Source organism: Catharus ustulatus, chromosome 6 (assembly GCF_009819885.2).
Source record: "Catharus ustulatus isolate bCatUst1 chromosome 6, bCatUst1.pri.v2, whole genome shotgun sequence".
Lineage (NCBI taxonomy): Eukaryota > Metazoa > Chordata > Aves > Passeriformes > Turdidae > Catharus > Catharus ustulatus.
The window spans coordinates 34,857,148-34,872,669 of NC_046226.1; the positions used below are offsets into that span (position 1 = coordinate 34,857,148).

General features: G+C 40.3%; 1 protein-coding gene across 6 annotated transcripts in view; it reads left to right on the forward strand.

The window, feature by feature from the left end:
- The window catches only part of SMOC1 (SPARC related modular calcium binding 1), a 126,277-nt gene that overhangs the window by 41,183 nt on the left and 69,572 nt on the right, over positions 1-15,522 (forward strand). For all 6 annotated transcript variants that reach the window (XR_006162996.1, XR_006162997.1, XM_033061749.2 and 3 more), the window contains exon 3: positions 8,339-8,451. Coding sequence is in view for 4 of the 6 variants with exons in the window: in XM_033061749.2 (XP_032917640.1) it covers positions 8,339-8,451 (113 nt within the window). In the remaining 2 variants the exon portion in view is untranslated. The remainder of the gene's footprint in view (positions 1-8,338; positions 8,452-15,522) is intronic.

Below are 15,522 nucleotides of genomic sequence, written 5' to 3' on the forward strand. Positions count from 1 at the left end.
TTGAAAGCAGACTTCTTCCTTGCTACCTGTGCTGATGAGGAATCAAGACTCCTTTGACCCTTTGACTGACAGCAATTTGGAGTGTGGAAGAATATGATGCACACTAGATGCCTAGTCCCTTTTCAGACATACACACCCTTTCTGTGCTGAGCTAATTAAGAAGACAGTGCTTGCAAGGCTTTTCTACATGGCTTTTTTTTTTTCTTCCATTTGCTGTTACACATGTACTTGTTACACATGTGCCAATACTGTCCCTCAATTCAGCTCTTTGGCATAGTCTAAAGATGAAGTTGAAACTTTTTAAAGATTGTTGGTGTCTTGTCACACAAATGGTTTGCATTTGCAATGAAGTGAAAAATAAAGTGGAGTTCATTTTCTGAGAGCACAGTTGGCTCAAAGGGCAGATGGCACAGGTGTTTTTGGCAGTGGATTAAAGTGACAGGACAAACTCATTAAAATCCATGTGACATAATAAAAACAATTCATTTAATCCTGGCATTTGTTTATAAAAGCTTTTTTGCTATTTTAAAAATGTGTCTTTGTTAGAATTACTTGATATAAAAGAGAAATCCCTTTTCAGTGTATTGACAGACTATAGTTTAAATGAATGATGAGCCTGACTTCAAATATTGCTCTCTTTTAAACAGTTTCTCGTTGGAAAAAAAACTTACATAATTTTTTTTGTTTGTTTTTTACCACTTCTGGGTTGTTTTATGGTAGCTTCTGCCATAGCACAGACCGGGGCCTTTGAATCAGGCTTCTTTCTAAATACTGGAAACCCAGAACCTGCCTTCACAGAGCTTAAGAAGCACTTGAATTGTTCTTGCAAGTGATGCATTTTTGAGTATCACAATAAGAAGCAGTATGGTGTGGGTCCTTTTCCTGACTTTTGAAAGTTTTTACTTTCATCCCTTGAGCAGAGTGTCTTAGATAAGCAGTTCCATAGCTGATATTGGTGTATAAACTGGCGCTGTTCAGTTGTTTAAAACATGAGATCTGAAATGCAGTACTACTGCATTCCCATATACTAAACTGTCTGTTTATGGAAGTAGACAAAATTTGCTTCTCAGACTACATGGCCTACTGCATGTTGTGATTCCAGAGTCCTAAAGAAGTAACTGAGACTTTTTTTAGTCTTGGGCACAGGTAAAGTATATTTTCTTTCTGCTCTCTGATGCAGCTGAAATGTTTGCTTGACGCTAACTTGCATTCTCCTTTCCTTTTTCCTCTTACTCTGTGGTACTATACAGTACCTTACAGCCTGGGAGTGTTTGTAAACTGCAAGTCTTGCTTTTAACCCACTGACACTCCACCAATCCCTGTGAAGTAGGAATATTCTTTCAACTATCGCATGCAAATTTAACCTAGCTGGTAATTTCCATATGTGCTGCTCTGGAAAGGTATTTTGTTTTTCTAGCTGCATTAGGAACATGACCTCTAGTGCATAAAGATCACAGTTGTTGGCAAATCCAGGCAGTTTTGAGACAGCTGTGCTGAGATACAGGCTGTCGGCTGGGTTTGTATTGTGTACTTGCAAAAAGGAAGGTATTGCCAACAGTGTTTGAGTGAGCACCTTGTACTGCATCAGGACACTGGCTGTACCCTGAGCAGCCTTCACTCCTGCATGACAGATGCTCTGCAGGAGAGCTCCCGTGGTACTGGAAGGGATCCCATGGGCTTCGAGCTCAGTCGCATACAGTTGTGATAGATACTGTGCCCAAGAACTTATCCTTATGGAATGAGAAGTTTTAACTTGCACTTCACTCTCTGAAGGGGGAAAACAACAGGCGACTAAAATGAGTAAAAGAGAAAGTATATTGTGGACAGCAAGGCATAGTTCTGCAGCCCAGATTATCGTAGGCTTCCAGTATATATGCTGATGACTTGAACAGTACTTGTGCCAAGGAAAACAGAATGGTTTCCATAGTGAGAACAGAACCTATTTGATTCAACTTAATTCTCTGTTCTCTCTCAAGAAACTAAGGACCTTTAAAGATGAAATATTGCCAGCCTTTTGGGAGCTATAACCCTTATTCAGCTCTCATTTGTTGCTAGCTTCCTCACATGCTTTTCAATGAAATTCCTTCAGTGCTGAATTATCTGAACTTCCTCCAAACCGTCACACATCACAAAGAGTTAAAAGTCAGGAGTAGGTTAAAATGATCAAATTATGGCACCCCTGACAAATGAAACCTCACTGATGAGATTCTGGTAGTTCCAGATGGTATAGCTGTGTCTAAAATACACAGCCAAGCAATGCTACCTGGAGGTGTCATAATATCTGATGTTAAATAAGAGTTATACCTCAAAACTTTGCAGGAGTGAAGGACAAGTACTTGTTAATCTTGACAGCTTTCCAAGAAAGATTTATGCAGTGATTATTTCATTGGTATATATCTGTGGCTTAGAACACATTTAAGTTCTGTGTTAACTTGTTGATTTCTAGGAGCTTCTTTGGCTTATTTAATTACAATGTGGGAGTGTTCTAAAAGTTCTCTTTAGATTTATTAATTAGATTAAAAAGTCTGCTGGTACAGAGTTTGTTCTTAAATCACAAGTCACTGTGTAGAGTGAACCTATCTGTAAGTGGCGATTGTAACAAGACCTTCAGCCTTTCTCCTGTGATACAGGAAACAAACACAGCTTTTGGCTAATGTACTGGGAAGGCAGGTCTTCTGACTGATGGGTTATTTGAAGATAATCTTTTCTACCTACTATTTTTGTTGGACCAGAGATGATGTTTTGGAACCACTTTGCTCACTAGATTCATGTGTTTTGTCTTCGAACTTGCTTTAGTCTCCCTTAACTGTGAATAAGGATGTCCTTTCTTGGCAGCAGTTAGTAAAATCTAAAATGTCACTTGGAATCACTTTGCAAATCTAGGCATGTTCTGAATAAATTATGGGAACTCTGGAGTAGAAATGCAATGTGGATATCAAAAAAGGAACAAAGTGCATTGGTATAAAAGCAAGACAAGAAGGTGATCAGGAGCAGTGAGTGTGGATGGGGACATCATGCTTAACCAACCAGATTGCCTTCTATGGTGGGACAACTGGTTGGATAGATGAGGGAAGAGTAGTAGGTGTTGTCCACCTGGACTTCAGAAGGATTTTGGCACTGTCTTCCATTATATCCTCATGTGAAAGCTCAGGGAGTGCAGACTGGACGAGAAGAGTGAGATAGTTTGAGCACCAGATAGCAGGGGATTGGGATCAGTGGCACAGGTGTGGTTGGAGCCCCATCACTAGTGGTGTCCCCCAAGGTTCAGTACTGGGTCTATTATCATTTAACTTGTTCATCGGTGACTTGGATGAAGGGACGGATGCCTCCTGAGCAAGTTTGTTGATGATTCAAAGCTGGGAGGGCTGGGGAACTTTTCAGAAAGATCTGAGGGTTGGAGGGATGAAGAACGTGGAACCTTACTGAAATTCAACAGAGTAAGGGGTCCTGCACCAGTACAGGCTGAGGCAGACCTGCTGGAAAGCAGCTCTGTAGAGAAGGGACCTGGGAGCCCTGGTAGACAGCAAGATGTTCATGAGCCAGAAGTGCCCTTGTGACCAAGGACAATGGGATCCTGAGCTGCATTAGGAAGAGCACTGCCAGCCCATCAAGGGAGGTGATCCTGTCCCTCTGCTCAGCTCTGGTGAGGCCACATCTGGAGTGCTGTGTCCAGTTCTGTGCTCCTCAGTACCAGTGAGACAGGAAGTTCCTGGAGAGGGTCCAGCAGAGGGTGACAGAGATAATGAGGGGACTGAAATGTCTCACTTGTGAGAAAACACTGAGGGATCTGAGCCTGTTTATCCTGGAGAAGATATGACTGCGAGGGGACCTCATCAATGTATATAAGTATCTTGAGAGGAGAGTGTCACAGGATGGACCCAGGTGTTCGGTAGTGCCAAGCAATAGGACAAGAGTCAGTGGGCAGAAACTGGAACACAGCTAGTTCCACCTGAATGTGAAGAACGTTTTTACTGTGAAGGTAACTGGACACTGGAACAGCTGCCCAAAGAGGCTGTAGAGTCTCTTCCCCTGGAGATATCTGTAGCTGTCTGCACTCAATCCTGAGTAGCATGCTCCAAGGGACCCTGTGTGTTAGCAGGAAGTCTGGACAAGATGACCTCCAGTAGTCCCTACCAACCTGAACCATTCTCTGGGTAAAAGAAGTTGTTTGAGATTCCAGGTGTAGAACTTGACCCAAATGAAGTGGAAAACAGTGAGAAGGGTGAATAATGATTGATATCCTGTACAATAGGTAGGCATGATTTTGTAGTTTGCTGAGATCCATTTTTGCATGTTTTATACACAGATAATTGAGTAAATGGGTATGAACCTGCTGACTTTAGTGTAGCTGAATTACTTAATGTCTGGTGGAGACCTGGCCTGTATGTCAGACAGTTAACTAATAGAACTGAAAATAGTTAAAAAGCTGCTTGGATCAATTTTTGCTATTTGAACTTTGGATGCAAACATAGGAGAGTTAAAATCAAGTAGCTTTAGTAGATCTTGGTGGCTGCATTGTATTGATTTGCTGCTAATGTTATGTGAATCCTGGAGATGTTTTACTTTGTGTTATTAGGAGAGCTTGGATCTTTATACCATGATGTTATGTGGTGTCAACACTGCCTCTGCCTGTTGAAGAGAGGATGCTGGAATTCTTGGAGCCTGTTCAGGAGTGCTGTGTGTATATGAAGAGGGACACGGTGGTCTTGTTTGAATAAACTATTCATGGATAAGATCAGCCATGGTAACTAGCCAATTTCATTGCAAAATCCAAAATTATGTGCACCTGCATTGTGCTGATTAGACCAGGGATGTCAAAAACATCACTTGTAGTTAACAATCTCCTGGTTGCCAGCTGCCAGCTATAGAAAATTAATTTTCTTTAAAAGGCAGCTTTCTGCGCTACAGTAAATCCATCCCAAGTTTGAAGATATTTAAAGTAAAATCAAGCAGGTCTGCTTTCAAAAGAAGTTATGCTGTTTCGGTTTTTCACCTAATGTAATGGAGGGAAAAGTGTCCAATTTAGTCTGTTTGAACCATGAAACTGGAATGCATTAATGCCATTCTGATTTATAAATATGGTGTTTGATATTCCAGAGAACATTTCCAAAAACATGGAAGAAAGTGCTGAAACACTTGGGTAAGCAGTCAAAATGCAGAATAGGGTATATGAACCTACAATCATAAGATCAGGCTTTAGTAAAATTTGTAATGCATCTTATTTGGGGTGAGCTATTTGACAGCTACTTTTTAAACACTTGGCACTTATGTAATACTTTACATTTTCTAATTAACAAAGCAAAAATAGCAAGGTGAAGTCATCCCACTGAAATCACATGTTGATGCAAACATTATAAAAATACCAGCCTGTGGAGTGAGGAAGAGAAGGATTGACAGTCCTTTTAAAAACAAACTGGTAAATGTTGATCTTCAAGGCACTGTTTTTACTGGAACTGATCTGTGGAAGACTGACAAAAAAGATAGCAACATGCAGCACCTCTCCACCCAGCATGGTATGCAGGTGTTTGTTCCAAATCAAGGCTTTAAAAGGACTGGCATGACCTTTGGAAATCAATGAGGGAGGATGGGAGAAGTAATCAGTCCTGAGTGTTCATGAACAGGAAAAAACTCTGTCTTCTCTGTGCTTCAGCAGCAATTTGTGAAGAGTCACCACTTGAGCCAACAATTGAAGTGCAAAAGGTGCTGCAACAGTGATGAGCTCTTAAGCACCTGGTGGTGTAGTCTGGTGTGCTATAAAGTGTGCTCTGCTGGGTGGAAGAAGAGAGTTCAATCTATAAAGGCCAGTTAAAATTTCCAGGAGGGACATGGTAGCCTTAGCAGTAATGTGTTTATATTATCTTCTTAAAGTAAGAGCTTGATCTTGTGTTTCTTTGTTCATTAGACAAATTGGACAAAGATCTGGGATTGTTTCCCTTCTGCCTGGGCTTCTAATGTATTTGTACTGCAGGGGATATCACAAAATGTTTGTTCCGACCAGCTCTGTGCTGAAGCATCCAGTTTCAGTCATGTAATTGTGAGTGTGCCAGTATTAAAGCAGATGCTATGTGGAAGTACTTTATGCTTCTGTTTTATGTTCAGGAGAGGAGCTAGAAATGCCTGTCTGCAGTCTTGTATCCTTATGTATAGAGACAAGAAAACACTTTCATTTGGGAACTTGTGATTTGATTGTCATGCAAGAAATTCACACCTCTTTTTTTCCTTGCATGCACATCTCCATAATCTATGCTGATTTCTGATTTTGTTTCTTTTTTTTTTTTGCTACTTACTTGTTTTCTGTGAAGCAGAAGTTGAAAGTATATTCAGTCAAGCAGCTGTGAAACAAAGTGCAGGCACACCATCTGGTTTTGCAGTAATGTCCTCTGTCATGCCAAGCAAGATTAGACTCTTAAGCTTGAACAGGAGATCTGCAGGTGATAGGTGTTCCAGTTAAAAGCATTGCTAGTGCTTCCTTTTCAGCTGAAAGAGTGAGCATGTGTTTGGAAGGATCAGCTGGCAGGACTATTCTCCACTGGAGATGCGCAAACAAAGTCTGATCTCTGATCACATTGGCAAGCAGGTGAAAAGGAAATTCCATGTCAAAGCTTATGGATAACTAGAAAAAAAAAGTGTAAATTTTATTCAAATCTTTTTTATTCTGTAACAATTTCACTCTTTATACAGGTGCATAGTGGGCCCACCTGACATCAAAGCTCTATGTGCTTTGGTATTGTGCAGACACCCAACAAACAAATTAGTGTAACGATAAGTGACATAAAGTCAGAAGTGACACAAGGTCACAGCGAGCTTGTAGTCTCTCAGTGGTCATTGGCAGAATTGATACAGGTACTGTTGCTTTCTAACCCAGTGCTTAAGCAGCTGGCATATGTACTATATACTGTTGCTATGAATCATCCTTTTTCCAGAGAGAACAGTTTGATTTTCATAATTTCAGAAGCTTTGTGAAATCCTTTGTAGGAAATATGTGATATCTTTAAAATGAAACTGTGTTGGCAAACTGGAAACTTAATTTCTTGAGTCATCAGTTGTATAAATAAAATACTCAGTCTGAAAGCTTTGGGCTGTCTTTATCAAAACTATTTACAGCATTGCCATTGATTCCTGTGTCTAGAGATGCCTAGATGGAAATTACTGCTATTGCCACACAATGTGAATTCAATTGCTCTAAGAACCCAGACTGTTTTAAATAAATTCTAATTTAATGCTGGTATTAATGATTCTGTTGTCAAAGTTCATGTGATCTGTGAAAGAGAATGTGATCTTCAGGGATCCAGTGGAATTTTTGGTTAACCAATATGATTTCCATGCCTGCTACAATGGGGATTGAAACTTGTTCACTCTGTATGGTGGTGCTAAAAGATTTTGTAATTTCTGCACTGAAAAGCTTTAGTCAGTGGATTCATGGGAGAAGAAAGAAGGTGCTAGTTCTGGTGTCAGAGTGCCATGGAAACAGATGTTCACTGTTTTCGTTCTCTTTCTAGACTGAACAGCAGTATTGTTAGACCTGATTTTTTAAAATGTAAACACCGAATCAGTCTGGATCTCTACAGGGCAGAACTCTCCTCTTTTGACTCATCAGTCATTAGAGTTACGCTTACCTGGGTATACTCCCAGTGAGCTCGGCCTGAAGGGGGGTTAGGGTCATGCTACACTTTGCCATCATCTGAAGTAAGAACTGAGATCTTAACCCCTTCAAACTCTGCTTGCAGAGCAAGTTTTTTGTCTCCAAAGTGAGCAACTGATTTGAGAAAGTTGTAACCCATGCCTGGCTGTCAGCACTGGGACAAGAGGTAAAAGCTGAGTTTCAGGAAAGCACAGGAAATGGCATATCTGCCTCATTTGAACCACACAAAGGTGGAAGTTCATATGGATGACTAACTATTTTAGTATCTTCCTGGGAGAGTTGCTCAGAGAAGAGAGGGTTGTCACTTCTTTTCCACATTGCTCACTGTTTGGCCTCAATTATTTGGTTTATATTCAGCCATCCAGTTTCAGGCTGCTAATGTTACTGGCCTTTCATTGTGTGGACATTGTGCTGGTTGAAAGAAGCTTCCAGGATCCTTAGATGACCATAAAAACTATTGACTAGGAAATTAGGCACCTCTAAATTAACTGCCTTGTACTTTGGTTGTCTAGTTCATATTTGTCTTGGGGATCATGAGTGGTAACTCCATATCTGCTTTATGAATGTGTGAGTAATGGTCTTTTATGCTATGTTTGTTTGTTTTGGGGGTTTTCCCCTTGCAGCTCTGTGAGTCAACTGGTAGCTTTTGGAGAGGCCAAATTGCAATGTAAGCGAGTTTTGCTTTTCTCTTTGTAGATGCTGGCCAAAGCAAGTGTCGTTTAGAGAGAGCTCAAGCGCTGGAACAGGCAAAGAAGCCCCAGGAAGCAGTCTTCATCCCAGAATGCAATGAGGATGGATCATTCATGCAGGTAAAATTTATATTTGCTTCCTTCTGCCAGGCTTCAGGTGTCTGTGGGAGATTCAGTGTTAAGGCATGAGCCAAGTGATGATAGCAGAGTGGGTGCACACTCTGACTCAGTTACTCAGGTAAAAATTTGAAGGCTAGGAACTTCTTTAACCAAATGGAAGTTTTGATTCAGTCACAGTATCTTAAAAGACATACATAGAGGCTATGGCATCCACTTCCAGAGTAGTACAGAAACAAGTGGCATTAATCTTCAGCATTGCTTAGAAAGAAAAGCAGTTGCAGCTGAGGTCAATATTTCCATGGAGAGGGGCTGTAAAGAAAGCTGTGGCTTACACAGAGCAGGGTGGATGCAGCTGATTCTGCTATTACCTCTGCTTAATCTGTCCCAGGAAAAAAAAGCAGTGTATTCAGCCTGTTCCTCCTGCAGGGTACTTCTTGTACTGTATGTCCTGCAGTGGTTTGGAGGACTGGCAGAGAGGAGATGAGACTGTTTTGTTTGGGTTTTTGATTCTTCACTTCAGTTGCAGAAGTTTGCCAAAGCAGGGTAGAAATGAAGAGTGATACCTGGTTCTGTTACCACAGAGTAACATTGTGGTGTCCTGGTGCTGACCAACTGTGTGTTAGAAATACCTCATGCACAATTTCCTGACACAGTTTCATGCTGTCTGCTAAGTTTTGCATGCACCTAAAAAGCCAAAAACCTGCAACCCTATGACCTCTACTTTATAGATTTAGGTAAATCACAGAGTTTTTTGCCTAACCTTCCATACATCTAATACTGCTCTAGATACCTTCTTTCTTGGAGAAATTTTAGGATACATTGGTTGTTTGCAAGGTCTTCTGAAGGTAAAAGAAATTCCAAAACAAACTCAATATTGGCTTAAAAAAGATGAGAAAGGCAGAGAATTTTGGATTTGGTTCAAACATTTCTTGATGCCTAGGGGAGTAGGAGAGGGAAGATTTTTTTTTGTGATAACCCACCAAAAAATTTATTCCCCCTCTTCAGCCTTACCCTCCTGTTATCTGGTGTGTGGGAGTGTTTTTGTCTTGTTTTTGTTTTTTGATGATAAATTAGAAAAAGTATTCATCCTACAAACTTTTCATGCTTCTTTAGGAGCAACATTATATTTCTGTACTGTGTGGACAATCATGGAAAGGTTGGCATAAGAGAAGATGGCTGCAGTTTCTTGCAGTTTAATTGAACTTTCAGTTGTTGAAATTTGATTTTGTGAAACTTCTCAGATTGTGTTGGCACTGGAGGCTAATGTTTATAAAAGCTAACACAGTGGGCCAACATGGAACAAAGTGTTCCATGTTAAACTTCATGGTTCAAGAGAAAAATGGTAAGGAAAGCAAACTTTGAAATGTCTATCACCTGTCTGTCCATCAACCTCTTGGAGAGGAAAGTAGGTAAAATTTTTATCCTAAAAAGCTGGACTGATAGTATAGTTGATAAAGCTTTGTTTCAGACAGGTTTCTTTTTGAAGGTTGATGCCAGTGTCAGGATTGTAGAGAAGTTGCTGGACTTTTCCTTGGCATATTCCTTAGCCAGTGTTGTTTGCCAGTTGAGGGGCAGCATGAGACTGCTTACAAAATTTGTGTGGTGTCAGCCAAGCAATAGTTCACATTCTTCCTCCATCCAGTTCTATCTGTGGACACTAAATGCTTTTGTTTTACCTGGCATGATGAAGGAAGCCTCTGATCTCTTTGTATCTGGAATTAATTGAAATTCATTTAATTCCTTGGTTCATAAAAATACCCTGCGTTCCACATACCTCATGACTGAGCTTCATCAGTTATATTGCAGCATTTAAGGTAATTGTCCCTGCATAACATTTAAGTGAAAAATAATGTCCAAGAAAGCTAACTAGTTTCAACTTGCATTTGAGACAAATATTTCCTTTAGCTTTTGGTCAGAATGAATTAAATTTTGATTTAAAAAAATATGTATAAAGACTAGAATTTTGGTGAACAATCAAAACAGTTTTGCTTCCAGCAACTTATGAATAGATCTCATCTGGTGGAGGTGTTTTTGATACTGTATCTCTTGTGCAGAGAATTGATGCTCCTGGGTTCTGCTCTACAAGGAGGCTGTGTTCTTGTGAAGTCCCTGAGGCCTTGCTGAAGTCAGCTCTGGACTGCTGTTAGTTTATTCTGGTTCAATACCCAGAATGTTGCTCCATCTAGACTCCAAAATCTCAACTGGAAAGTCTTCAACAGAGCAGCATCTCTAAAGGGAGTTTTTAGGAAAAATACCCACTGTGCTCTTCAACGTAGGATCCCCACCCCAACAAGAGTCTAAGCAGATACACATGTTTCAGGGTATATATTGTGTATGTAAAGTTGACTGGGGAGACTTTTTCAACAACTTCCCCCTTGCTGTGTAACTGTTATTGAAAGGGAGTTTTATGTAGAAGAAAAATTCTAATCAGAGAGGAAGCAAAGAGGTATGCATATATTTAGAACATCAAATGTCTGAATTGTTAAAGCACTCATTCAAGATGTAGATGACTTGCTTTCAGGTCATCTTGCTGAGCCTACTGAACACAGTAGGTGTTCAGGCCCACATTGCTGTACTTGCCATCAGACTTCAAAAGAGCCTGATTTTTAATGTAACTAATTAATTAATTGTTGGGCATTCTTGAAATGTTTGTAGGACTGAAAAACAAGAGCAGTACAGATGTGGGAGAATTTGATGGTAGTAAATATGTTCAGAGCACCTGCTTGGCCGTAACTAGATTGAATGGTTGCTTTTGTAGTTCATCATCATTATCTTCATTTGAAACTAAATTGCAATCGCTCTGGGTAAACACTGAAGGTGAGGCTGTTCCTCTGAAAGCAGCTCAAGTTTGCCCTTTCCAGCTGCTGGAGTTATACCCAGTTCAGCACTGAATTTGGGGCTGGGTCCGCTGCAGATTGGATGGGGCTGTAGGGTGGTGATGAGAGCACAGCTCCTTTGCTGCTCTGTGAGCAGGAGCATCACCACATGGGTGACCACGCTCACCTTACTTCCTCCTGCTTCCCTGCAGGCTGGATCTGCCACAGTTAGATGTGGCAACAAAGGTGAAAGGGAGAGGGACCTAAAGGCAAATGCCATAGTTTGACTTCATTTAAACCCTTTCATAGAGAGACATCATGCATGTCTTAAAATACTTGTATGATCTGTCTAGTTTTCATTGCCTGTGAAATTTAGACTGAAAGCAGTATTACCACTGATTCTGTTGCTCAGCTGATCTGTTTTCCTGTGCACGACTAGGTATAATGGGATTTGTGTACTGCATCAAGAGGAGCTGGCACTTATCAATTCTCTGGTTGCCATAACTGTTTCTATGCAACGTGTGTGCTGCTTCCCTTATGGTTGAGTATGTGTATTGCAAAGATCTTATCAAATCCCCTTCTAGTGCTCCTTATGCATCTAAAAATGTGGCATGGATTTGCAGCATGAAGAAGTGGTGCCACTGCAGGCATGATGGGATGACTGTAAATGGGAATTGCTCTGTCCTTATGTTTCAGTCTATGGGGAATATTACTTCCTATAACAAAATCTCTCTACACTTAGCCCACAGTAATATAAGCAGGCAGATAAAATTTGAGTTATTCACAACATAAGAATGTTTGTTAGATATGAGTAATTTGATTAATTGTAGAAAATGTACTGTCACATACTATTGTGCAGAATTGAACATGACTAAAACCAGTTTCTGTTCCCAAGACTCTTGCCTGTTTGCTGTTATGCTGCATTTTCCATAAATGCCATTCCTTTTCCATGCTGTACTTAACCTGCTGTGATCTGTGCTTCATAAACAACAGGCACTAGTGTGTAATCTCCACACTTTCTTTTGCTGCCTAGTGCCATTGGGCTTGTTGCCATGGGCTGAGGGAGACTTGCATTCTTCATAGCTTTCCCCCAAGCAGTTTTTTCAGAAAAGGTTGCTGAGATTTTAAATGGGATCTGTTTCAGACAGATTAATATGAACATGAATAATGTTAATCCTGCCTTGAGGGTGTAGTTTTGTGGGACTTTGTGGTATGTCTTGCTATTTGCTGCCACCTTCCACTGTCTAGTAGTGGTTTCTTTTCCTCACAATTCTGCATACAAGTGTCTGAGGACAAATCTCCTTGGAGAGTTTCTTTGAGTTTAAGGTTCTTGAAATATGGTTCCTGGTGCAGTTATGACACAGCACTGAGATTTCTCTTAAAGTGAGTACATCACTCAAACCTGTGGTCCTATGATAGGATCAGTGAGGGGCTGATTATCAGAGCAGTTCTGCATTATCAGATAGCTTCCCACATCTCATAAGTCTGCTTGGAAAGAGTGCTCTATATTATGGTCCATACCAGTAGTTTCACTCCACACTATACTAATGCACACATAAACTTCTGTTTTCTCCCAACTTCCACAAACAGCCCTTTCTAAAGGTGTGGGGAACCCTTTCAGCCTTTTGTGCGATTTCATGATCCAAATGTGCTCCTCTGTACTGGCTAGTGTAGCATGATGCTGGGCAGAATTGCAAACTCACTTCTTGATGCAGCAAGGTACTGTCCTTCATTCCCTGGATGCTGTCTGCTACTCCATTATTCAGTGCTCAGATTCCAACAATCCTAAGCTCTCAATGAATTCACCTCTCCTTTCAGAAGAACACAGTCTATTTTGTTAGATTTTAAAAAACCCTCTTTGTAAAGCATCTGGTTTTTAAATGGTAGGTTGTTCTGGCTTTTCTTATTGAAAGACATCCCTTCTATGAAAGATGGTAGCTGTAGCTGTCTGTGAGTACTGCTCTGCAGGTTTGCTACTCAAACACTTGCTTTCTTCCTGTGGCTTTCATTGTGTTTCTCATTTGTATGTTGTGCTAAAGATAAACCATGAGTGGGTAAGGAGGTAAGAACTTTGGTTATTTATGGCATTTCTTCAAAGAAGTGCCAGTCGAGATAGCAAAGGAACGGGTTCTTGAAGCAGGAGCGGATATACTTAAGGAAAGTGACAATGTAAGGTCATTCTTGGCTTCAAAGTGTCATATTCTGTGTCAGAAGCAGAAAGCCTCTCTTGGGAACCCTTTTCCCAAACTAAAAATAATATGTGTCAGCATGTGCGATGGGAATGACTAAGATTCTTTTGTTTCAGATAATTTCTTTCCTTGGTTATATGAATAATGGAAGTCCTGTGAAGCAAGCATTTTTTGAGTGGTGCATAGACTTGAGGGAGGTGGGTGCTGCATAAAGCCCTGCTGGGAATATTTGCAAAACACCATTTGTGAAGAATTAAATATAAGTGGAGAACAGAAAAACAGAAATATAAGTGGAGAACAGAAAGGGGCTGTAGTTGCAGAGGCTTAAACACAAGATGCAGACTGATTCATAGTTCCCCTAAAATTGCTTATAAAGGTAAGGCAGGCTTCTGACAGTAATAAGCTGACTCTTAATGTAGCAAAAAGTATGAAAAGATGCGGGGTCTAAGCATTTCAGCAAGACATGTGAACCAGAATAGAGCCATCATTATGTAGAGTTAAGATAAATAGCCATCAGGCCAGTTGTGTACCACTAACTTGAGTTCAGAGGACTTTCTAGCTGAGCCTCAATTGCTTGCACAAAGGAAAGACTTGATTAAAGAATTGATGTGTCACACTGGCTTCTGCTCCCTGGGTCAGACTAGAAGACCTGCTGGCTTGGAGCAATTTATTTAGCCGTTTTTACAGTGTTTACAAGGAGAACCTGGATGCAACCAGAATTTGGAGCCTTGCCTGGTGCTGTGAGTGCAGTCAGTAGCTCTGCTGCCTGCCCTTAGCCTCAGCAGTGCTATTCAAAAACTGGATGTGTTTTTTTTCCTTTCTCATAGACACAGAGCTTTCAATACAGAATGAATATTCCCTTCTCATCTCTGCCCTCCATTGTGGAAGGAGGCAGGAAACGTTTGTTCTGTGATGAGATAGGAATGGGTTGCTAAACTTTTCATCTGAACATCAGTGAGGCTGGTCTGAGTATTGCTGTTCGTGTGGTCAGCCCAGTGCTTCTCCAAGGTGCTTTCAAGCCTCTTACAGCGAACTACCTGTTTCTGTAACTCCATGGCAACTGGTTTCAGCCATCACAGAATTGCTGCTTTGCTTCTGTTCTCTCTGTCATATGTTTATACAATTTCTCTCTCACTTCCCGTTTCTATTTGAGCAAAATCCCCTTGATCCTCATTTGTCAAATAGTTCTAAAGAGATGCTGCTTGCTTTTTTATAAGCTTTACTTTAGGAGCTTACTTGTTTAGAAGCTTTTCTTGGGAATCTGGTTCTGGCATTGTCAGTGAGATACTAAAGCAACCAAAGAATAGCTTATTTTTCCCCTGAGGAACTTAAGAGGCTGTCACTGCCCAGTGACTACTCTTTTAATGTTTACATATTGTAAGGAATTCTATGAGAGCAGGCATTTAATCATATGGCCACTATATTGGCTGCTGTTTGATTTCACACATTGTAATGACAGGGTGGAATAGAGAACCTGCTGCTACATTTTAAATTTGGGGAGTGGAGATATGGAGCAATTTTTTGTGGGTTTGTTCCTCGTCCTTTTTATCCTTCAGCAGAGACACAGGAAAGATTTCCTAACTGTCCTTGAAAAATAGGAACTGTGTCCTTCTACATGATCAGGAATTTGGCTGCTTGAAGTGCTTTAAAATGCAATTTGACTTTTTTTTTTTTTTTAATGTAGATGTTAATAAGGAATCTGTTGAAGACCTCAAATGATTTACAGGTTTTATTTGTCTGATTTCCTATTATGTAACTTACAATGTTCAGCTGTTGGATAGGTGTATGTTAATCTGAGATAGCAAATTCTGTCACGTACCTTCCAGCAGTAACAGGCGTTGTGTAGCTGTAACTTGATTAACAATCAAGTGTATTAAGTATATAAGATTATATTTTAGTATATAAGATTGTATTTCCTCTGCCTTAGTGCTTAGAAGATTGAGAGCCAAAAAAGTCAAACATGCTTTTTCTAATATGTATTTTTTTTATAGACTCAAAATTAACTCAATAACTGAAGATCAGATCTGTGCAGTAAACATGTGTCATGTTTGCATACTTACTCTTCT